Consider the following 24,357-nt stretch of genomic DNA (forward strand, 5'->3'; position numbering starts at 1 on the left):
AGCTTCCACTGACCTTCTGTGAGGTTTGTTCTGTAAGCTGTACTTGTTACGGCAATGCTTTGTTGTATGGGTAGATTTGAGTCATAAGCATCTTCCTGCATGTATTTAACCTATTGTGAATCCCTCCTAATGTTATGTTCTATAATAAAAGTATATCAGCTAAAAACATTCATCCCTGATCACCAGGTAGTGTTGCTTGATGAGCTTGTGACTGTTTCAGTTAGCTCAAAGCGTGTTTTTATGACAGCGGAATGTGATGGGGAGGGAAATATGGGCATTTAAGGTAAGCCAAATTTTACATTCTTTGTATGGCTGTGTGTTTAGATGCAGTAACATTAATATTTATTTTTCACACAGTGGAGTTACTTACCTGCTTTTGCTTAGGTTGTACTTTTACCTTTTTAAGGACACCTGGAAATTCACAGCTTGAAATGTGAGTTTCAAAACTTCACACAACCTATATCAGAAGCAGAGGCGTTAGGGACTTTCAGTTAACAGATTCTTTATGTCGTATTAGAGTTCATGAAATTGCTACCTATGAGGTTTAGTTATCTGCTGAGAGGGCTCTCTGTGAAGAATCTTGGCTGGATTTTTGAACACCCAGGCTGTTATCCCAGGGTAGTGTTATCTCTCTGTAGCTTCCATTGGCTCATTTGTCTTCATTTAGTGGAGGTTACCTTGCTTTCATGTGTGCTGGTGTGACTGGCTTCAAAACTAGATCTGGGAAATGGTCCATTTAAATTGAAATAAAATACGTTTACATTTCAGCAGGACCAATCCATTTTGCAGCACTGTTTTTGAGTGCGGTCGCACAAGTAGGTGAATTAGGCAGGATGTTATTTTCTGCCTAAGGGCTGTGTTTGTGAGAAGCAGAGCTAGGAACCTACTATACTAGATATCCTTTTGGAGATGGCAAGGGATAGCAGTCTGACAATACAGAATCTCTTTAGAATTAAGAGAGCAGCGTTGTCACTTCTGTAGGCTGCTCCTGAAATATTTTCTACCATTACAATGAAGGAGCTAGTCTCTGTCTTAGGTACTTCTAAGTTCCAGTGTTTGCTAGAAGGAAGTGTGTTTTGCACACATATGCTTCCATATTCGATGTGTCAGGAATCATTTGAACAAGTTATACCTAAACTTCGAATTTTAAGTTTTCCACAGTGCAAGTAAGGATACAAAAATGGACAGATCTTACTCTTTTAGCATCTGATCCAAAGGCCTTTTAAAAGTTGTAGAAAGCCGCAATTTATTTCAGTGAATGTTTAAGCTCTAAACCATGTTCATTAATGCAGTCTTTTAAATAGTCAAGTGGATAGAAAGCTTTGGAGGGGGTTCCAGCCACTATGTGCCTCAGCCTGGTTCCTTATTCTACACATGCTGCTGAGGGACCTAACTGTTTTCATCTTCTGCTTAGCTTTGCCATAGCCTGAAGCAACAGAAAGTCCCTCACCCCTTTGAGCTTCGTGTATTTTTTTTTTTTTTTTTTGACAACATCTAGTTCTGAAGTCTATCTAAATAGGAATGTTCTGTTGCTGTTTGTTGCTGCTGTTCTTGTTTTGTGTAGGAGGATGTGTTTTGTTGATTTTAAGACAATTCTGCAATTTTAGAGACCTTTTAGTGGTGTATTTGGTGTTCAAAAGCAGCTGGATTCTTTTATCTCTGAAGTTTTCAAACTGGGTTTATTCCACAAACCCTTTGGCATTTTCCAGAATATACTGCCAGTCCTGATTTTTTTTTAAATCTCTTTAGATATTTACTTGTGCTGTCATCTTATTTTCCAGGTATTTTTGGTATAGTATAAAAGCTTGAAAACATATGCATAAAGCAGGTGGTTTTAATATATTGCAAAAAGAAGCCTATGTTTTTGAAGAAAAATGGTGTAAGAGACAAAAGGCATATCACAACACAGACCTTCAGGGCGTCTAGGATCAAACGTAGATTATTAGTTTCATGCTGTAGCATGCAGAGGAATCTCAGAGTTCACTCTAGCCTGTGATTGAATACATATAAATAATTTCTGTAAATATGAAAAATCATGAAATATTGTATTGCCTTTGTAGTGGACAATGCTATTTCATGGGTCAGTTTTCTAAGCAAGTAGTTTTTATTTTGATTGGACTGGTCTTTTCAGTTGGGGTCTTATTTCAATTTCCACATGAAATAGAAAGAGTCCTTGTTCTGAACATTGGGAATGTCACCACAAATATTTCAGTTGAGTCTTGTAACTTGAAAGTCCAAAACTGCTAAAGAAATCTCCATTCAAACATGATACAGAATGTGTAAATAACTACAGCTCGTGAACCCTGAAATACATAATCTTTCAGATCTTTGCTTTTTCATTTGTCTGGCTGGTTGTGTTATTTATAATTTCAGGAAAGAATATAATAAAGAAGCTAACAGTTCCCCTTAACGAGAGCACCTAATACTTACACTGCAATTTTGTCATGTAGTGGATTTGTTTGATGACTGTACTTTCAGAGTTGAAAGCATCTTTCGTCTGTGCCTTACTGCTGGGTAAGCAGCAGGAGCTTTCAATACCATCTTTCTGATTTGGGAATGCACGTCTGCGTATCTGAGTCCTTCTTGGTGCTGTCTAGCCACAGTAGAGTAATATTATATGAACCACTGACAAAGTTTGAGTGATGAGCAAGCTCATTGGATTCTCCCCATTGTTCCTGTGCAGGCTGGAATGTCTCCAGCTGATGTAAGTCAGTGGGGATGTCTTTCCATTCACGGTGACCCCTATGCTGCCAGTTTCCAAGTCAGGCAAAGCAGCTTAGAAGAAGGAGTCCATCCTTACCTTTTCTTAATTTTGTATGACATAGGCACTCTGAGAAGTGATCCAATCCCCATGTCTTAATGATCACCCACACCCACCAGAGAGTGGGATGTTTTAATTATTGCCAGCTAACCTAAAATCCTCCAGAAGATAAAAGTGGAAGAATAATTTACTTAAATAAACCAAACATAAACAACAAAGTTAGTAGGTAAAGAGACTAGCCAAAATAAACATCTCTATCTATCTGCCTGTGTTTCAGCTCAACTTTTGCTAGCAAAAGAGTCAGAATACTTTGGTGCTTTATGGGAGGCATCCAGTTCTCAGAGAAAGAACGCTGCTCTGGATTTAAATATCACTGTTGAAAACTCTGTTTAGGGGTTACCTCTATCTGATAGATGCCCAGACTTTTCTTATAATTCTGTTCGGATTCACACTCCTCGTATTTTCTTTTAATGCAATGGTTTCTTAGAGGTCGGTTTTAACATTTATCATACAGGATGATATGATGCATTCCATGCCGTATAGTGTCATATGGTACAGCACTACTGTGGGTAGTTGGCTGGAGGGCTGCCGCCACTTGGGGACTGGCTAGGCATCAGTCAGCAGCCAGTGAGCAAACCCATTTTGCATCACTTGTTTTGTGTACCAGTAATCTACTATTATTTTCACTTTTCCATCCTTCTAAAATATCTATATCTCAACTCACAAGTTTATATATATATATTTTCCTAATTCTCTCCCCCGTTCCACTCTGGAGGGTAGAGGGAACTGCTGTGTGATGCATAGCTGCTTACATAACATTGTAAACAAACGCTTCTAATACTGAGTGCAGACCAGAAGTTTTGTGCATTACCACTTCTGGAGGCTCAACCTGCCAATAACCAATGTCTTAGGTGAGGAACTAGATTAGAGATCAAGGATCCTCAGGCCTTGAGAAATACCGTGATAAGTTATTGTCTGAACCCAGAGATAAAAATGGAGTGGACTGACTTCTCAGACTCTGTGCCTAAGCAGAAAAACATTGTTACTAATGCCAGAAAAAGAGTTCTGCTCTGTTTAAATATACCCAGGATAAAAGTAGGATCTGTGTAGTTAAGAGAGTTGATACATTGATTTCAGTGCTGCTGAGGGGCGGGGGCTGTAGAAAGTCTTTTTTTCTTGATTCCATGTGAATTTGTAGAATTATTCAGCAGTCCAATGTTATCTCCATCCAGCTGGTGTAGAAGTTAAACACATACACTGGTTGCCCAGTGTGAAGGCATTAGCCACTGCTGTGCTACGGTAGGTAAAGTCTTATGGAAAGGATGTGGATTAGAGGTCAAAATGAAATGTGACTCGATCACTCCTTTGCAATAGAATTGCTCCCTTTACTTAACATTTCAGCTGAGAACAACAAAAAAATTGAGTTAGTAGCTCCATTCTTTACCATCATATATAATTTCAGTTATACCAGAGGATCTGCAAGTTAGTGGAGCTGTGCTAATGAGAGAAGTAAATGAAAGATAACGCCTGCCTTGACTTCAGTCTGGTTGTACATACATACTGTTTCCATTTTCTTTGCATCTCTAAATATGTAAAAACATTTGAGAGTTCTTTAAGACTGCACACTGTTTTTAAAAACAGTTTTCTCCTTTGTTATTCTCCAGACCATAGATTCAGTTCTTAGATACTGTGGATGAAAGCCCAGCTCCACTGCAGCCTGTAGCAAATATCCTATTAACTTAAATGAAGCCAAGGTTTTGCCCTGAATTTATAAAGTGGTGAAGCACTACAAAACCGCATGTGCTATAAAGCACTCTGTAAATGCTAATGGTTTCTTTTCAGAGTGCTAAGGCTTCAAGGATAATTAATTGTGTGTGACACCTCCCTAGGAACTAAAATAATTTTATATAGATTTCTGTGCATCTCAGAAACTCACACTGTCCTTCTTTTCTAAACAGGTCTAGGTAAAAACTGTTCATTGAGAGTAGGAGTATAATCAGCACCAGCTCTGATCTATGCTGGTCTGTCTGAGAACTGAACACCGTTGTACTTATGCAGACTGGAAATGCCAGAGAAAATAAGGAGCTGTAATAGTGGAGCTAATTCCAAGCAGTTTAGTAAGATATGTTGAGTCCCTTGTAAGTCTGGTGTTTTTCCCTTGAGTGTAATGTGATTGTCCAAAATTACAAACATTCTTGTGGGTACATTCAAACCAAATTGCTTTTGGTAAAGGACTCAGCTCATAGACTGTGCTGGACATCCTTTGTTTTCATACCGAAATGTATTTGTTTCATTCACTGGTTTGAAGGAGATTACTTAATGCAGTGACTTAATAGAGGAGGGAGGTGCTCTAAGGGCGTAGTTCTCCTTGGAGTCAGAAGATGGCAGTACAATTTCTCTTCTTAGTAACCCGGCAATCACCATGCATTGTTGTTTGCGTATATGCAAGGGATAAAGGGAATCCATAAAACTATGGCTTTTCACAAAAGAAGGGTGAAAATCTACACTTGGGATCACAACAACCAGCTGCTTATCTGGCAGTGGTTATGACCTCAATCTTCTGTTAGTCAGTAACTTTGAATGTGGTTCTGATGGCCGGGTTTAATTGGCTCAGCACAGTTATGGAGCCAGCTGGTACCAGAATGGAGGTGTGTAGGCTTGAAGTAAGGTTTAGGGGACTGGGAGAATATGAAATGAGAGTGTCCTTATCACCCTCCCTGGTGCTTTCAATAAGGTCTGAAAGAAGCAACTGATATTCTTAAAGAAGCAAGATGAATGGACTTTAAATATTTACTTGATAATATTAATTTGAAATTCTTTTATGGTGAGATGTAAGTTGTTCGTAGTAAGAAAATGATGCTTTTGTGGAAATCTGTGCTAGAGTTTCCTTAATTAAAGAAGGAGTGAAGTCACTGTGTACTAAGTGCCCAAACAGAAATTGGAGGCAGATGCTTAGCTGAGAACTGTGGGCTCTTCTCAACTAATTTGGGGCTTTTCTTTGCAGGCGCTGGGGTGGAGGGGAGGGGTAATATAAGGCAAGTGAGGTGCTAATGCTAGAGGAAAACTATTTATCTGCTTCACACATGAGTCAATAATGAGATTTTAATTCCCTTTTGCTTATGTTCTGTTAAATTCATTGCTTGTTTGGGTATACTGCTGGTTGTATCTGAATAACTTGCTTGACAGGAGAGAAAGATAATGTTTGACTTCTTTAGGATCTGGTATTCCTAACACAGGGATGCTCAGATGCATATGATACTGCATCTGAGCTGTGTAAGCAAGAACTTGGCTATACTCAGTGAGTGCAGGGATTAGGGAGAAACTTTTATATGCTTGAATCGTATGGAGTACCTCTGTACATCCTGAGATGCTACTGTGAATTTGCTTAGAAATAAGGCTAACAACTTAGTCTTTTAACATGGATGCAGTTCTTTTAGATGGGAAATATCTACTTGATGAATTCTAGTTCTGCACTGCAATAGCTGTGAAGATTACATTTAGACTCAACAGTTGGGAACCAGAATTAGCTACCCTCGAGGGATCGATGAAAAACCTGCACGCTCAGCGTAGAAATGGCCAATAGAAAACAGTGAGCACAGGATTTCATCCAAACTTTCTTGCTGTCAGGAGTTCCAGGCACTGGGATTATCTGAGGTCTAAATCAATCTCTGTTATATACAGAAAGTGATAGCAGGAATAGGCTCACACCTTTGATTCCTTCTCACCAAGCCAGAGCGCTCGCGTACAGAAATAAAAGAACAATTTGTGCATGGAAAAAGACTTCTGCGAAGTCTAAGGAAGTGAAATGGTATTGCAAACATATATCACTGTAGCTCTTTCTTCTCGTTATCAATAATCTTCATTTTAATCTTCAGTGACTTCTGCAGCGTTCTGGTTCTCTTTAGGAATTCATTTTTGCAGTCATGACACAGTGTGTGACTTGTAAATTACAAGGAATTCCCTTGAAGAGCTGAATTGGACTGAAGTGCTGGAAAAGATTACTAACAAGTGTTTTGAATGAGTGCTTTTATCATTTTGATTCCACTTGGAACAATCACACGCCCAGCAAGTGACTCAATTCATTCTGAATTTGAGATAAAGACATAAAGAGGTATAAGTAGCTGAATGTGTTAGCCACACTGGAATATAACTTTCCTAGAGAATAATGTTGGTTTTCGTTTTAACTTGCTTCCTTGTATTTGGAAAATAAAAACCACAAGGGGAGACATTCCAAGTTGAGAAGTGGTGTTTGTGGAAGGTTCCTTCATTTCAGTACAGAACTGAAAATGTCCCTATCATGAGCACAGATCTCTAGATAACACTGTGACAAACTTTTAGGGCACAAATGGGCATAGCAAGCAAGAAGTGTCTGTGCTGACTCAATGAAGCAAAAGAGCTAAATGTAATTATTTCTTATTGTTTTCTTAGGTCCCTGTCTGAAAGGGATAAATTGTGGAAGGTTGTGGGTATCAGTTATAATGAAGGTATTGAGTAATTTCCATCTTTTGCATGCAGAGGTACTAGAATGCAGGGAGAATGAGGAAGGCAGACAAGACAAGTGACACTGGTTGCTCATATGCTTTTCATATAAAACTGTTGTATTTGCTTTTTACAGATACACCTTACCATGTGTACACTAGTAACTCATTTCTACCTGCTGTCCTTTAGTAATGGTAAGCAAACTGAACAATCTATTTAATAATAATAAAGGCTGGGTAGACCACTGAAAATGGAATGCCGCATGTACTGTGTTTGAGAGTCCCTTGCTAGGTATAATCCCATTAAAACATTTTCAGATGTGTTTCAGACCATGAATGGATGTTAAAGGTATAAACTGCAACACTGAAAGAGTCTTAGATGAGGCCAAAGCTGTGAGACAGCTAATTATCTCTGTCTTATAAATGTGGTGCTCTCTGGGTATGAGACAACTTCAACAGTTCTTCTTTTGTCTTCTGAACTTCTGCTGATAGGTACAATCCAGATCATATCAGAGAAAGAAGGAACCTGGACAGTTTTCTGACTGAATTAGGAATCCTCTCTTCTATGGAATCTTGCAGAATTTTTTCCCACTTTTCAAGTATTATGTTAATGGTTATGTATTTGTTTTTCCTGCCTCTCTAGATAAAGTGGCGAGGCATGGATGAACACTAGAACTCTACAATTTCAGATAGTAAATGGTAAATTTTACTCTTCTGTTTGTTGTTACCTTAATGTAGCCTTTTCTGCTTCAGCTGTGTGTACTCAGTACAGCTTCTTTCTGCTATATCCATTGTGTGCCTACAAATCAGATCAAGATCACCAGCTAACATATTTCTTTTGATGTTGTGTGACTTAAAAAAACATTATTTGTAAAACATTTGGTTCCATATGCATTTGATTTGGATAGAATGGGTGATTAGGAAGAATCAAGTAAAACAGAGTGTGAAGTGATAGTATTTGGGATTGTAACCTTTTATCTGGTCTAGTGATGTAAGTAGTTTGGTTTGAAAAGGGAAATATTATCCTGCAGTCTTCGAATAGAAGAGCTGGATCTATCACCCTGTAGTACAAGGAAAACCATCAGATTGCAAGTAGGTGGTAGAACTTGGAGGCTGTTTTAGGTCCAAGGCATGACAATCTTGACAAGAACAAAGGAATAAGAGAACCCTAATTACTGACATTCTGATGTAATACTACTTGACCCAGTAAGGGGGTGACCATTTTCAAATATTTCTCGAGGAAAAAAATATCTCATATTATGAGAATTATGGACTTAACATTGGAGGAAAAGAAAAAAAAAAAGCGTAACATCCCGAGTTCAGGGCTCAAATGTTGAGTTGTCACTTAAACTTTATGCAGGTGGCTTGATTTAACTAGCCCTCTTAGGAACGGGCAAACTTGTATCCAACTAAGGGCAGGGCTTTTTGTAGTGAAGAGCTTTGTTTAGAGATAGCACTTTGAGTGTTACATTGTCACAACGTATAATTTCACACAGCAGTTCGTGTTCCACAACCTCAGCAGTTGAAAGTCATCTCCGCGTGTCATCCTAGGGAGTGAATGGTTCATTGGCCACATCATGCAATTGTATCACAAAAACCTTGGGGATTAAACACCAACAATCTGCCTTAATGAAGCCTGCCAGATCTGATTACAGTATTTGTCACTGTTTTCTGGCCTGACTGCCACAGCCTTGGCAATATTCTCTGCTTTTAAAACAAAGAAAAAATAGGCCTGCAGCTGGGAGCGTTGATTGAAATGGAAATCCACGAGGAACTGAAACAGAAATTTGGTCTGTACCTGTCTGTTCTAGGCTAGATGATATCAAATTAGTTTTAATCCCCATAATGACCACTTCCTTGGCTGAACTCAGGGAAGATCCATGCAGGGATTGAGATCAGATGTAGGATCTACGTACTCTCTGGGGTAGGCTGGTATTCAGGAACCCTCGGTCTGGAAATGTCCCCCAGTAGAGTGTAACTTCATGCACAGTGCAGCAGCTTTTCAATGACCATGCACAGAGTGAGAGTACCTCTGTTTCTGCACTGACTTCTCCATAATTGCAGGTTTATGAGTCAGTACACGGATCACTCCCAGCTCAGCTGTGTCTGTTCCCACATTGTAGACATGGCCTCAAGTATCTAACAGTCCTTTTAAGCACTTCAGGCAGAAATCTAGATCTTTGAAACAGACTAGGTGTTTGGAGACATTCACAGCAGCAACTCAGCATCTCTATTACCTAGATACATCACAGAACCATCACAAAAGACATTTTGCCTGTCTTCTCTAAAAGTAGTTATTCTGACTGATTTTGTAAATGCTTTTACCATGAGAGATGCTGAAGTTTGGTTCTATTCTTGATGAGCAGCCAATATCTGAAGCAGATGCAGGACTCTCTAGGTTAGTGCTTTACACAGCGATCTTTGTTCTCTTCTTCACTCCTTTCAGTATTTGCTAATAGCAGAACAGCTTCAGAAAGAATCCTACCTTAGAATAACCTGTACAGGTCTCATTTTAAAAAGGGAACGTTGGTTACATTTTTATCTGGATGCTGGTAGAGTTGAATATTTGACCTTTAAGTACTGAAGTTGCCTCCTGTCAGTCAGCCTTTGTGAGAAAGGGCATATGGAGGCAGTGGGCTCAAGGCCATTGCTTTATTGTGAAGTAATATACCCTGGCCACATACGCTGCGTAAGGTTGCTGTAGCGACACTTTCTCCGAGGGGAAAACCGACTGTCTGTATTCCCACAGAAACCACTCCTTGCTGAGACAGGGAAAGTGAGGGAAATGTAAACGAGAGAGAGAGATGCACACAGATGTCGTGTGATCTCTGCAGCATCCCTGCCCTGTTGTAAGTTCAGCCGCACGTTACAGGGTTTATTTTTAGTGCACAGATTTGGACTGTATGACTGGCACCTTCTCTTGGCATGTAACCTCTGCCCGCCCCTCCCTTCCACTGAACTGGTTGTGCAGATGCTCTGCTTTGGCACGGAAGCGATTGCATCTGGTAAGAAAGTCCAGGTCTCTGGGAAATGCTGTGCAGGAAAAGATCTTGCAGTAAATGAGAATTTCCCCCTTGTATTGACTCTGCTTTTCTGAGAGAAGTCAGCAAAGACAAGTATGGAAATCATTCCTCGTGGAGAGGAGTAATTCTCAACTGTTTTGTTGGTGAATGATTTCATTCTTTGGAGGTATGAGCAGGTGCTGCTCGGCAACGTGTATCTTTAAAGATCAGGGTGTCTTGAAAAGGAATTAACTCCAGTCCTAGGATTTGTTAACTGACAAAAAAGAACAGCCATTTCTTCAATGTTGCTTTAGAGTCACTGAAGGCAAGTATGGATTCACATTTCTGAAATGCTTTTGCGTGTTGTTTTTGTTTGTTTGTTTGTTTGCAAGTAATGTTGGTTGGTTTTATTTCTTATTTCTAATTTCTTTATCTCTTATTTCATGAGCAATAAACTCATGATATTCGTTCAAGGCTTAAAGTGGCCACAGCTACAGATGAACACGCTGGCTACTTCACCCTGTCATCTCTGCAGCTTAATGGAGGAAGCAGGCTGACGTGGTTAAATCAAATCTGGCAGCTGTGTTGTATTGCACACGGGCAGCAAGCAGCGCACAGCATACAGAAAATGAGTAGCTTTCAGATAACAGCCCTCCTTTTGCTGCCACAAGGCTTGAAAGGCAGACTCAGACCTCTTCCTCCTTTCTGTAATCACAAGTCACCAGAACAGCGTGCAAATATTACAAACGCGGTGGCAAATGTAAATATTCATTGCCTGTGCAGTGCTTTCAGATTGCTAATTAGGATTTCTGCCTTGGTGTTCTGATGGAAAAAGCAGAGGGATGAAAGCTGAAACCATCCCACGAGTGAATGCTTCTCTGCAGTGTTCTTTCAGCTTTCTGTGGAGGAGCTGCTGAGGGAAAGGGATGTATGAAAGCTTTCTGGAACAGGTTGCAGTTGTCTGCTGATTTTTGGGGATGTCTGCTCACTACTTTGTGAGGGGAGAAGCCAAGCAAACTCAGGAGGTGCTTCTAGATAGATGGCTTCCTGCTTCTGTTAGATAATATCAGACATGCAGCGAGAAAGAAACTTGAGTATTAACAAGCTGCTTGTGCAGGAGAGAGCTCTGTCGTGGTATTTTTCCCTTGAACCTTTAAAAATTCATACGTGCAGAACTGGACTTCTTCTTAAGAATCTCAGCAGTACCTTATTACCAGAAATGCAAGCAAATAGTCATAATTTTCTCCCTCCTATTCTGTACACCTGGCCTTTCAGCTCAGGAAACAGGCAACAGCAATATACAGATACCTGTACTGGCTCTGCTGTGTTCCCGTGCTGGGATATCTTTCGACCTCCACAGGCAAATCCTAAGCTTTCTCCTTACTGGAATCACTGCTTATGGGACTGAGCTGTCTGCTTTGTAGCCTTGTTTTGTAGTGTGGGAAAGGCACAGTCTAGCTAACTGTCTTCTTTTAGGGTATGTACGAAAGTGGTATAAAATGAATTGCAGCCACCAGGTGGCCCACACGGATTCCTTTCTTAGCTCACTTCTCTCAGACCTAGAAAATTGTCTGTGTCCCAGTATGTGCTTAAGTAGGCAGGAAATAATGTGCCACTGCTCCTTTATTTGCAAAGGAGCTTTTAATAACACATCTCCTTCCTTTTTGCCTGTGTAGTTGGGTCGGAGCTTTAAGAAAGCAGCAATTTGAGCTTGTAGAATGAAAAAACCTTGATTGAGTGGGCAGCATGCTGTATTCTGTCCTGGTTCTGTCCGCGCCTGTTGTCAGCCTTTCTGTCTCATTGCTGGCTGTTCACATAGCCTCCTCCTGCCCTCAGTCCTTCCCACTACTTTCCACTGTTTGCAACCAGAGAAACAGGTAGCTGTTTCTTCTCCCCTACAATTTCAAGTTCCTCACTGCAGGGATCTCAACATACCTCCTTCTTCCTCCTTGTTCTTGAAAGCAGAAAAGCAGGGTAAGTGAGGCATATTTCTAGCCCTGCCTATGCTGTAAGAACGGATGGCTCCAGGCAAGGTTTGGAGGAAGACTAAGCCAGAAAACTTCTAGCATAGTATGCTTTTTTAGAAGATGTAGCACTACTTCATCTCCCCTGGGCCTTTGGACTGTTTGGTGTGGTTCTCCACATGCTCCTTTCTTAGCACTACTGGTCACATGTTAACATTTCTGATTCTTGGATGATCAGTGTTTTCAAACAAAAAGGATTTGGATGCATTACTTTTGGTTCAGAACTTGTCATGGAAATTACAGGAGCGGTTCCTGGACACGGGCTTTTGAAAGAAAGCTTACTTATTTAAATGAAAGTTTATGAGAAAAAGCAATACTGAGACATTGTGGTTTAGTAGATAGTTTAATACAATTTACACACAGTTGAGTATGATCGATAATGTTGCAGATAATTCTTTAAAAATGGGTTACTGTCAGTGCCAAAATCTATGTTATTATAATTCATCAACAGTGAGTGAACTAAAGCTAACCTTAAACTTCTCCAAGAGTAGATTTGTCTCAGTTCATCTGACCTACGGTTTTACTGTCTGCACAAAGTCTGCCAGCTCGTTTGCATCGCAAGATTCATCTAGAACTTAAACTATGTAGATTTCAAAGCAGTCACCAAGTCCTGCACCAAGTAGTCTGCTATCAGAATGAAAGGTGAGCATCATAACCTGTGTCTCAGTGACTGAGGAGGGGCAATTTTCCTTGCTTTAACAAACAGACGCTGTAGTTGAAAAAATATCTTTCAAAGAATTGGTTGGACAGACTAGAGCTGCAGTCTGTGTACCTACAAGTTACTCCATCTACCTAATTTCTGTGGCTATAAATTACTTCACCTATTGCTGAGCATGCGAAGACTATCAGAGACCCCTGGTGAAGTAAAAAGACCTTCCCAAAAAGAGCTATGTAGAAAAATATTTATCTCATTAGTTCTAATGTAGTTTCTAGTGCAGAAACAACATTCCATTCCCACAGTTTCTGCTCAACATCACTCGTTCTCATACACTTGCATCCAAACTTAATGCGAGCAAAAACGTAAGCCTCAATCCAGTTTGCTATTTAGTATGAGACTTCCATATGTCTGATTCAGGCTGCTTCCAGTCTTCTCCCATTAGTTCTTTCAGATTCAACTCTTGGAAAAATTCCAGGCGATGACTATAGACAAAGGAGAAACAAAAAACATTAAGTTCCAAAGTACCATCTTAGAACATTCTCAGTAGGCTTAACTGATGTTTTTTCCCATCCTTTCTGGGAATGTAAACACTGTTTCTGAAAATCTTGTACTGGAAAGAAGGCAAAATCCTGAGCTACAAACAGGAACAATGGTACAAAGTTAAAAGGCAGAGTTTAGAGGTGAGCTCTTACGTTGACCAAAAATGCAGTCAGAGCAAACACAAAATGACTACCTGCTCTACAACGTATCTGCACTGCAGCCAAATATCGTTTACAACTTTTGACCAATTGGAAAGTCATTGCACAAGGAGAACCTCTCCTTACAGAAAACTGGGAGACAGAACAGGATAATGAAGCTAATAAGTATTCTTCTCCTGTAAGGCCGCATCTCACTTTCAAACGTTACAAACTGGTTCTTGCTAGGAATTCTCCTTTGCATTGCCAAGCAGAATCAACTGAGGCTCATTTCTTAGTAATACTTAAACAGCTGCCAAACAGTAAATAGAACAGCTGGTAGCATCATTTAAGTAAATGAAATTCTCTAAATAAGTAGTGTCCATTTTACATGTGAAGGCCAGCTAAGAGCAATTAAAGCAGCATGGAGCGACCTCTTCCCATAAATACGTTTACTGTTCATCTCTGAACAAGTCAGGATTTCTATGAAGACATACTCTTAGAAAACAAAAAACAACCCTTCTTGAAAATTATTACAGGCATTCTGCAGTTTACTCATCTATCTCTATGTTGAGTACCAAGTTTTCATGAGAACTGCAGCACTCTTGTACAGCTAGTTCATTTGCACTAACTGCCCACACACAAGTAACAGCCTTATTAACTTGTTGCAGACTCTGAAAATAAACAAGTCCACTCACAGCACAATGTAAACATGCTCTAGTTTTGCTGTTCATAGTGGGCATCCTTTCTTTACACTTCCAATTCCATCTGTCTTCTCTAGTTCTTCCATAACTCAGAGCCATCTCTAAGGCAAAAGAGACCCGCTGGATATTATTACTCTGGTACAATTAACATTAAATAGCACTTCAAGAGGTGCTGTAGGCAAGGAGAAAAGAGCAGACCATCTCTGATTTTTTTTTTTTTTAGATGAGAAGGTGATAACAGATGCAAATTACATTGAATGCATCATTTGCTGTGCAGCTAGGGGATAACACAGAAATCAAGCTCTAATTACTGCTATCTGGAAGTTCTTTACACGAAGTACAGTGGATCTGAGGCTGAACAGTATAGTTAAAATATCAGTGGCACCTGGATTGGTGTCTTCTACAAGTACTCCAAGAAGAGTGCAAATATATTACAGAAGAACTGATTTTATGCTTACAAGTCTGGTTTCTGGCCTTCCTGAAGTTTGTGTCGAGGCACAGGATAAAGTGCTTCATATTTTCTTTGATCTTCTGAGCCGTGGATTGCAAAGGCATTGAACTTGTTAATGCCTGGTGGAAAATAATTCCAAGGCAGATGAGCTCTACCCCTCCATTTGGTTTCCGTTCTGGTCACATCGAATTCTAAGGGAAGTTCTTCCTGTTACACGTGAGGGGGAAAAAAAGGCTATTTATCTTTTACTGAACCAACAGGTATCTAAAACCAGTGAGGTTCTGTATGTTATGAATGCCCCTGACCACTTACTTTCCACTCTTCTTTCGCCAGAAAGCAGCAACAGTAAGTGTTGTCCATGACTGCCAAAAATCAGAGCCACGCTTTTCATACCGTGACGCCAAGTTTAGTGCATTTATCTGCCACAATGTACATCCTCCATAGTGCAGTCATTCCTGTACCCTGCACTGCATGCACTGCACACCACACCATGCGCACGCTTCACGAGCATTGAAACAAGAAACATAAATTGCACTCACGACTTTTTAAGCAAGCTGTACTTACGGACAAAGTTCAACTTCTAGATACTGCTCACTTCCGTCACTCAAGAAAAATGCTTCTACAACTTACAAAGAGACAAGCTGTCAATATTTTATACTAGTTGTCAGTTCTGCTATATTCCAAGGCCTTCACAATCAATTGTTTTCACAAAGGTTTCTGGCCCGTGCCGTCCCTGACTTTGAATAACTGTGTGCATGCGACTGACACTTTCTAATTCAAGAGCTGTGCTGTAATCCCAACCTCGAGGGCTTTTGTAAAGGCAACAGCACACTTCTATTTATTGACCGCTCACTTTGCTGTCGTTTATGTGATGAAAACTAGAGTCTCTCTCTTGATTTATAGCTGAATACAACATGATGTTCATGTTACTTCAGGAGCTTTCTTAACCGTGGTGCTGGTTACAACCACGTTTTTTTGCGAGCAGCCTTTTCCAGAGCGCTCAGGATAAAGCTGTCAAACTAGAACAAGTTTTAGAAAATAACCAGAGAATCTTCAATAAAGACCAGGTATGGGAATTGCATAGGAACGTCAGTGGCTCCACAGAGCAGATGCTTGCAGCAGAAGTTACACTTACCTTCATAGTCCCACAGTTTTCTGAAGGGTTTCCCTGGTGCTCCAAGTGGCGCTGGAGGATCATTGAAGAAGGGAGCACTCACTTGCATTAGCAGTCCTGCATCATACGACTGAAGTGCAATTGCTACGGGGTCGTGGCTCACAGGTAAACCATCCCACGTGTGCTCAATTCTTACCTCCATCTTCATGTTCTGCACGAGATAATGAAGAAAAGAAGTTCCTGTCAAAGCACACAGATACCATTCCAACACCAACTTCACTGTCTGGCTAAGAAAAAAGTCTCACAGTTAAGTAGGTGAAAAAATAAGCGTCAAGCTCCCAGACATAACCAGAAAGAGTCAACTGATTCTTCTCAGTCCTACTTAGGAACAAAGAAAGACGGACGCCGGAACAAGTCTCTGTTCTAAAGGCATTATTTCACAGAATCGTTGAGGTTGGAAAGGACCTCTGGAGATCATCCAGCCAAGCTGTTTGCTGGCAAAACAGTGAGAAAGATGAGATAAATGGATATAAGAACCCAAGATGGTGATGTGGGAGGCATAACGAAGATTTAAAACAATACAGTAAGCTATCAGTTGACTTAAGACATCCAGTAAAAAGGCAAAGGCAAATATTGGACTGTCAGTTCTGACAAGGTCATATGGAAATAAAGTGAAAACTAAGCTTTTATGTCGGCATTTTTTTCTCTATAATACGCTGGACCAATTTCAGATGTGCTACAAGAAATCATGGATAGCTTTGGAAACCAGGGAAGCCTCGAGTATCATTAACGCACCCTGCAACTCAAGCAGCAAGATTACAGAAGTGGGATGATAGATGCTGAGCGAAAAGGATCAGCACATAAAGGGAGACAGGTACCTCGGCGTCTTAACACCATTCTCAAGGCAGGCGTTATGCTGCATGCAGCAACCGTGCGGAGCAAAGGAGCCGATTACAAGTGCAAGAGAAGCCCTTTCACCGATCCCCAACGCCGCCGGTACGAGGAAGGTTGGGCAACGTCAGCACCCGCACGGACACGCGCTTCCTCAGCCGTACCGACGCCCCCAAACCCGCAGCTCGCTCGGAGGACTGAAAAACGACAGCGCCGCGCCGCCGGCCGCTCACTGCAACGCCACCCGACGAAGCCGCCGCCGCCGGAAGCCTCAACCCCGGCCCGGCTCCGCCCTCCTCCCGCCGCGTGACCGGCGCCGGGCGCTGCGCTGGGCCGCCCGTTAGGGGGCGAGCCGGCGCCGAGTGTTTCCCGGCGGCGCGGCGAGGAAGGCAGGTTGCTGTTGCCGCTCCTCCGTGCCCGAAGCTTTCCTTCGGGGAGAAGGAGGGCTGGGCGAGAGGAGCGGTTGCTCCTTGCCCGCCCCTCAGCGGCGCCCGCCCGGGATTCTTTGTCGGAGCAGGAGGGCGGCGGAGCTTTGGCGTGACGGCATGGCCGCGGAGCTCGGCTGCGGGGCAGAGCCGGGTGAGGGCTGGGCGGGCGGCCTCGGGGTTGCTCGCGGCCCTTGTGGGATGGGAGCGTTAACCGGAGCTTTAACCGAGTGCGTCTTCGACGGCAAAATACCGTCAGAGAAAACCTTTCCTTCTAGCGCGTAGAATAAGCGGGAGTTGATGCGTTGCCGTAGAATCGCGGAACGGCTTGGGTCGGAAGGGAGCTGAAAGCCCGCCCAGCCCCTGCATCGTGCTGTAGGCAGGGCTGCCCGCAGCTCAGGTGCACCCAGGGACGGGGCAGCAAGCACGGCTTCTCTGGGCAGCTGTGCCAGTGCCTCACTGCCCTCTGAGAGAACATCGAGTTACTTATTGCATAGCTATGTTACTCTTGTAGGTAGTTCACAGAATCACAGAATGGCCAGAGTTGGAAGGGGCTTCAAGAATTATGAATCTCCAACCCCATGTGCAGGGCCACCAACCTCCCCATTTAATACTAGACCGGGCTGCCCAGGACCCCATCCAAGCTGGCCTTGAACACCTCTAGGGATAGGGCATCCACAACCTCTCTGGGCAGCCTGTTCCAGCGCCTCACCACTCTCGTAGTAAAGAACTTCTCCCTGACATCCAACCTAAATCTTTGCTCCCTCAACTTCAAACCATTTCCCCTTGTCCTGCCATTATCCACCCTTATGAAGAGTTGACTCCCTTCCTGTTCCTCCCTTTAGGTACTGAAAGGCTGCAATGAGAATCATCCCACAGCCTTCTTTTCTCCAGGCTGAACAAGCCCAGCTCCCTCAGCCTGTCTTTGTAGGGGAGGTGCTCCAGCCCCCTGGTCATCTTTGCGGCTCTCCTCTGGACCGTCTCCAACAGCTTCCTGTTTTTCTTGTACTGGGGGTCCAGACCTGGACACAGTACTCCAGATCGGGCTTCGCAAGAGCAGAGTAGAGGGGGGCAACTACCTCTCTGTCCTTGCTGATGTCCCTGCTGACCCCTCTTCTGAGGGAGCCCAGGATACCATTTTGTTTTCCTAGCTGCAAGAGCACACTACTGGCTCCTGTTAGGCTTTTCATCAGGTCTCCCATGTCCTTTTCTGCAGGGCTGCTCTCACAGACCGCACCTTCCAGTCTGTATGGATGCCTGGATTCCTCCGGCCCAAGTGCAAAACCTTGCACTTTGCTGTGTTGAATCTCATTGAGTTCGCCCAGGCTCACCCTTCAGGCCTGTTGAGGTCCCTCTGAATGGCATCCCTTCTTTCCACTGGGTCAGTAGTTGTTTATTTTATAATCACGTGATTCTAAACGGAGCTTAGAGCAAATTTGCCTCTTTCTGACTGACAGCCAGCTTCATCTACTTCATGGTTCACGATCCTCTAACTTGTATTATATAATTATGTAATTGTATTTTTCAGATCAGAAGCTAGGCGTTGCATTTGAGCAGGATGAAGCAGATGAGATTTTGAGCAGTGCTGCTGAGGTATGTAAACTGAGGACTGAAAGTGGGTAAAAATAAATATGATTTAAGATACGCATCTTCATATCTGTATAACACTCTGTTTCAGTCTGGTCTTGCCTGGCTTCGAGCCCATCGCTGAACTGTAGAGTTACACTTTTTCCAAGCAGCAGCAGAATAAGACTTTTTAAAAAGTGAATTCTGCTTGCTTGGTGGTTTTTTTTTGTTTGTTTGTTTGTTTGTTTGTTTTGTGTTGGTTTTTTTTTTTTTTTTTGGAGTGTCTTCAAAAATAGGTCCTATGTTGGAGAAAGCCTGATTCCTCCAAAGTTTTTTAACTTCTGTGGATTTTTTTCCCTTGATCTCATGGGGAGATAACTTTCTGTGGTGAATAGCATAAACCTGTCTGAAAACCGTGCAAAAGCTGAGGCATCAGCACCAACTTGGGGCTCACGTGCACAGAAGTGAATGTGGCTCTTGCATAGATTTAAAATGGTTGTTCTAAGAAAGATTTGATGCAGTTATGCCTTATAGCAAAGCATTTCCAGGAAAAAGAGCAATGAACATTTTTTCAAATCTGGCCAATGTTCAAGGACTGTAATATCAACCTGAAAATGATTGCTGGGGAGTCTGTATGTTCTTTTCAATATGGACTGAATAAACTGCTTTGCTTTGCACGCATTAGAATAAAAACAAACCACAAACGCAGTCATGTGCTAAAATACAAAATAATCAATTACAGAAAAGCGTCGCCGGAGGTGATGGCATATCCAGATCCAGGATGATGGACCAAAGGTAAAATGAGTGGGAATACTGCTTCAGAAGGACTTGAAAAGCAAATAAGTGCATGAGTAGAGCTGTGATTATTTATTTGATTTTTTACATCCTTGTATGGGTTACTGTACTGTTGTGCTGAAAGCAATAAGAAAGCCTGGTTTCTAATCTTTCTGGATCTTGATCTATGTATGAAATGCAAATGTATTAAAGCTCATCTGGAAAGCATGCTCTGCTTCTGTTACACAGTTAATGATCAGTAAAGATCATATAAAGGGAATAAAGAGGAGCGACAGTTTTGTTCTGTTCTCCAGATCATGAATTCTGTAAAGCTGGTTAATAATCAGAACAATGTTTCAGCATTTACAGATGAATTCTAAGCATGTTTTTCCATGTTTCAGCTTGATAACAAAAAGCGTAGAGTATGAAAAGTGCTTGGAAGAAATGAGGGAGCAGCTGCAGATTTATCAGGTACGTTTCTGGCTTCCTGTGACTTTTTGCAAAGTGAAGTCTTAATGTCATCGATGGTATTGTGCTGAATTGACACTGTCACTGTTTTCAGTATTGTTTATTGAAAAAATAAAGTGCTGCAGTTTGCCTCTTAGATGTTTTTTTATTAGGTGCAGATGAGTGAGATGAGACAGAAGTTTGAACAGGTCGCCACGGAGAACAGGAGGTAAAGAAGAGCACTTTACCTACTGCTGCTATTTTCTTGTGTGGTTTGGTGTTTTTTTCTGTCCTTTAAGCCTGGAACTCTTTTTCCTAAGACTTGGAAATATTTGAATCTGCTTAATAGTTGAAGATTTCATACTCACATGCTTAATGTTACTCTAAGTGTCTAATATAGATTACAGCACCAAATTCAGGAGGCTTAGCCATATCTCTGCAAAAGAACTCGGTATTAATTTATACCCTTTTTATAGAACATATCTTGCTCAATGGATTTAAAAGTGAGCTAGGTGTATATGGGACATACAAATCAAAGGTACAGTACTTCAGTTCATTTAGAGAGAGTGTATTAGATAAATACTGCACTGAACTTGGTCTTTTGAATTTCAGGCTGCATGCAGAGTTGAAAGAGGCTCTTGAGATGCAGCTGGATGCTCTTCCTTTTATGCCCCTGGGAACTGCTATTCCTGCAGATGAAGAAATAGTGAGAAACCTTCAGGAACAGCTCCAACTGACTAATCAGGTGTGTGAGATGAAACACTTGTACTCTTCTGTTTCTTCTGTGCCTTGACAGATTAGGGAAGGATAGTTTGTTTCTTGGTTCAGTATTTGTTTATAGCAGTTCCTTGACAGTATTTTGAGGCCTTCCTGATTGCACATAGCTTAAAAAAAAAAAAACCTCAAATGCACCCATACTTACACTTTCAACTTCAAAACCTGAAGGAAGTTCCTTTCTAGTTCCATACAAGCAGGAATTTCTGTGTTCATTTGTGCCTCTAACTTTACTTTGTTGAATTTCTGTCCAGAAGATGAATCAAATATTTTGTTGGATTGAAGTTATTGTGGTAGGCTGACTTTTTTTTTTTTTTTTTTAATTAAAGTGTAATGTGAAATGAGGGGCAACTGTATGTGGAATACAGAAAGTAACAGTTAGATCTGAATAGATCAGCAAAATGGCCTGAATATATTACAGAGATGATTCAGTTCTTTTGCAGTGGACTAAGCTGAGGTTAAATTGACTCCTGATTTTTGGTATTTGAGCATTATATATACTGTAGTCCTAAAGTAAAGAATTGCAAGACTTTGACAGTTTCAGAATGTGAGTGGAGTTTTACTTTTGGTAGGAGCTATTAGAATAGTGCAGAACTTGCAGCTCCAGTCTAGATGGAATGTGATCTTGTAAACATCTGGGGTTTTTTTGCCTCTGAGTTTGTTTTTCTGTGTGGTTGTAATGTGTGCAGAGAACAATAATAATTAAAAAAAAAGCATTTCAATAGAAATGTACTGTAAATATTTTAGAGACCTTTATTCTTTCTAGGAAAAAGAACAAGCAATAGAGCTCTGGCAGACTGTATCACAGGAGCTTGATCAACTCCAGCAGCAGCACCGGGAACACATGACTCAAACACAGATTCACATGGCTGAAAGACTGAAACAGCAAGTAACTTTCATGGACATTTTTGTTAGTTTTGGAATGCCTTCATACACTGCAGAGATTCTGCGTCTGTGTGCAGCCAAACCGAAGTGCAGTTTGTACCAGTATCATAGAGTCATCATAAAGCCATAGGATGGATTGGGTTGGAATGGACCTCAAGGATCATGACGTTCCATCCCTCTGCCACAGGCAGGGCTGCCAACCACTAGATCAAGTACTAGGCTGGGCTGCCTAGGGCTCATCCAACCTGGCCTTGAACTGCTCCAGGGACAGGGCGTCCACAGCCTCTCGGGGCAGCCTGTTCCAGCACTTCATCACTCTCTCAGTGAAAAACTTGCCCCCGACATTCTCGTCTAAATCTTCCCTCCTTGAGTTTAAATCCATTTCCCCTTTTCCTATCACTTATTTACCCACGTAAAAAGTTGATTTCCCTCATGTTTATAAGCTCACTTTAGATACTGGAAGGGCCATAATGATGTCTCCCCGCAGCCTTCTCTGCTCCAGTCTGAACAAGCCCAGCTCCTTCAGCCCATCTTCATAGGAGAGGTTCTCCAGCCCTCTGATCATCTTCGTGGCTCTCCCCTGGTCCCGTTGTTGATTGTTTTCTGTAATAGTTGTTATCAAAAGTGGAGTGGTCAGATGTAGCCAGCGATTCAACAGTCAAAAGGACAGTTGGGGTTGGAAAGTTGGTTTCAGATATGTGGGCAGTAACTTAGGGAGTGCACCGTGTGCGTTTTGGTGCATGTAGAGAAGTACACAAGATAGACAAATATAAATAATCATCCTGCTGTTGTTCAATTCAAATATAAGTAGTTTCACTTACCTGTTGTCATTCAATAGAGAAGCTGAATAAACAGCTGAAAAATGAAGGTTGCTAATCTCCAATGTTTAGCATTGCGTTTCTTCAGCTGCTCCTTGGGAAGCCTTTAAGCTATTTGTTAGTGTCTTAGCTTGCTAGGTTAACTGGTTACACTTCAGGAAATTTTCTTTCAGAGGAATAAATTAGGCTGTAAGAAGCTGTTTTGCTCTGAGCTGTAAAGAGTGCTCAGCATTCAAAGAGCTCATAAACTTCACGTGTACGTGTAGCTCACCACAGCTATATTCAATGTATAAAATCTATAAAATCTGCATCGCATTTTCAAGTGCGTTAGACTTGCGGGTGCAATTATTGCTCCCCTATGTAGCAGGAATTTGTTAGTGATGTTTTTAGTCCATCTAAGCGACGCGTTCCTTTCTACAGCTGCTGCGTTCTCTCAAGTTTTATGGTTATTTCAAATAACAGTTATGAGGAGCCGTGAGGAGTTTCTTTGTTGCTCAACTTCCTGTTTCTGTTACTGGATTTGTTTGCTGTTGGCCACTGGTAAATCGTAGCTGTTGGAGATTGAAGGGGCTGTAAGAGTCTACTTTCCATGACCAAATTCTTAGTGGATTTTACTGCTATTTTCTCAAGAATGAGATTGAGCAGCCTTTTATTCTTAAAAGCACTTTGTGTCTGCCATAAGACTTTTCAGCCGAATCAGCCGTGTTTTACATTTTGCTTTTAACAGAGGAGCAGGAAATAGCAATCAGAGGTAGGCTGAGTAGAATCACAATCTACCGGAAAGCAGAGATGAGCTGTGAGATCCTTATTTATGCTGTAGGTGTTCTATAAGGGAAAGAGTAAATAAAGCCTCTTCATGCAGGCAGACACTTATAATTCTTAGTGGATACATTTCTGCTACAGTGTTAGCAAAAAAGCTTACAGTATCACCATAATCTGTGTGGCTCTGAGAGGCACTGCTTTTCTATTTTGCTATTAGAAATTTGTAAGTGAATGAAATTCAGATACATTTTGCATTAGTAAATCTACTACATACATACATCAATTCTTTGAAAATGTTTTCCGTTGACTACGACTGTGATACTTAAACGTTCTTTGTTGGTGATGATTCTAAGAATCTGAATTCTACCTTTTAGGATCAACTGGCTAACTTTCACCAGCTTACTTCACACCTGCATGCAGCCAGTGAGAAAACAGAATTGGTAAGTAAAACCTAAGTGATTTTTTTTTTTTTTTAAATCCTATTGGATCCTCAAGGTACAAACCAAAAGAAAAATATCCTTCCAGTTTATCTAGATGGAAAAGAACTTGTGTCACTCAGATTTGTAAAGTTGTCTAGCAACCAGTCAATAATCAAGCAGCAATGGCTCCTTCCTGAAGACAAAAGCACGTAAGTCTTGGTGGTTCAGAGGTTAGCTCTTGATGTTACAGGAACTCTCTTTTTTATAAGAAGCCACGCTATTTTTTTTAATCCATATTTGTCCTGGATGCTGTCAGTGTGTAGACTAAGGAGGAAAAAAAAGCAACAGCAAAACCCAACCCACTGTGTATTGCAAGCAGTTCTGTTTCCAAGCTATTTCATTAGTTCTAATAGTAGCAAAGTAATGCACTTAGAGAGAGGGATTTTTATCCTTTGCAGTCAGTAACCTCAATCAACTGTTCTTTAAGCACAGCTACAATTAGAGCTGAGGGATTGCTGTCTGAAAGCAATCTCAAGAAAATACCATGGGCTTTCAAAACAGTTGTTTTGATTGAGAAGTTGCATGCTAATCTGCTACATCTAAACAAAGCAAGAGGTATCAAGAAACAGAATGGCTGGATGCTTAAAATCGTGATACGGGAAAGGAATTGTGGGCAGAAATGTGAACTGGCTGTATTGTTTGAAGGAGACAGCATTAAGACAGAGGCTGT

The 24,357-nt window shown here is 41.4% G+C and overlaps 2 protein-coding genes across 4 annotated transcripts; one reads left to right on the forward strand and one right to left on the reverse strand.

Moving 5' to 3' along the window:
• Window positions 1-12,592: 12,592 nt before the first annotated feature.
• Window positions 12,593-17,013, reverse strand: LOC122179953 (UPF0462 protein C4orf33-like). Its single transcript, XM_042871255.1, has 6 exons — window positions 16,991-17,013; window positions 15,888-16,077; window positions 15,317-15,377; window positions 15,065-15,114; window positions 14,760-14,955; window positions 12,593-13,405 (listed from the first exon to the last, which is right to left on the reverse strand). The coding sequence occupies exons 2-6, from the start codon at window positions 16,072-16,074 to the stop codon at window positions 13,306-13,308; spliced, it is 594 nt and encodes a 197-aa protein (XP_042727189.1). The 5' UTR covers window positions 16,075-16,077; window positions 16,991-17,013; the 3' UTR covers window positions 12,593-13,305.
• A 161-nt stretch (window positions 17,014-17,174) lies between these two features.
• On the forward strand, window positions 17,175-23,765 carry LOC122180463 (sodium channel and clathrin linker 1-like). Of its 3 annotated transcripts, XM_042872126.1 has the most exons (9): window positions 17,176-17,336; window positions 18,711-18,775; window positions 19,491-19,543; window positions 19,924-19,993; window positions 20,143-20,198; window positions 20,582-20,714; window positions 21,510-21,632; window positions 23,583-23,648; window positions 23,734-23,765. In XM_042872126.1, the coding sequence occupies exons 1-9, from the start codon at window positions 17,303-17,305 to the stop codon at window positions 23,740-23,742; spliced, it is 609 nt and encodes a 202-aa protein (XP_042728060.1). In that variant the 5' UTR covers window positions 17,176-17,302; the 3' UTR covers window positions 23,743-23,765. The 3 variants fall into 3 exon arrangements, with proteins under 3 accessions (XP_042728059.1, XP_042728060.1, XP_042728061.1); XM_042872125.1 differs by lacking the exons at window positions 23,583-23,648; window positions 23,734-23,765 and having other exon boundaries at window positions 17,175-17,336; window positions 21,510-21,993; XM_042872127.1 differs by lacking the exons at window positions 17,176-17,336; window positions 23,583-23,648; window positions 23,734-23,765 and adding an exon at window positions 18,413-18,563 and having other exon boundaries at window positions 21,510-21,993.
• The last annotated feature ends 592 nt before the right edge of the window (window positions 23,766-24,357 follow it).

Source organism: Lagopus leucura, unplaced genomic scaffold (genome assembly GCF_019238085.1).
Source record: "Lagopus leucura isolate 7727_CA_CO unplaced genomic scaffold, USGS_WTPT01 Super-Scaffold_100004, whole genome shotgun sequence".
NCBI lineage: Eukaryota > Metazoa > Chordata > Aves > Galliformes > Phasianidae > Lagopus > Lagopus leucura.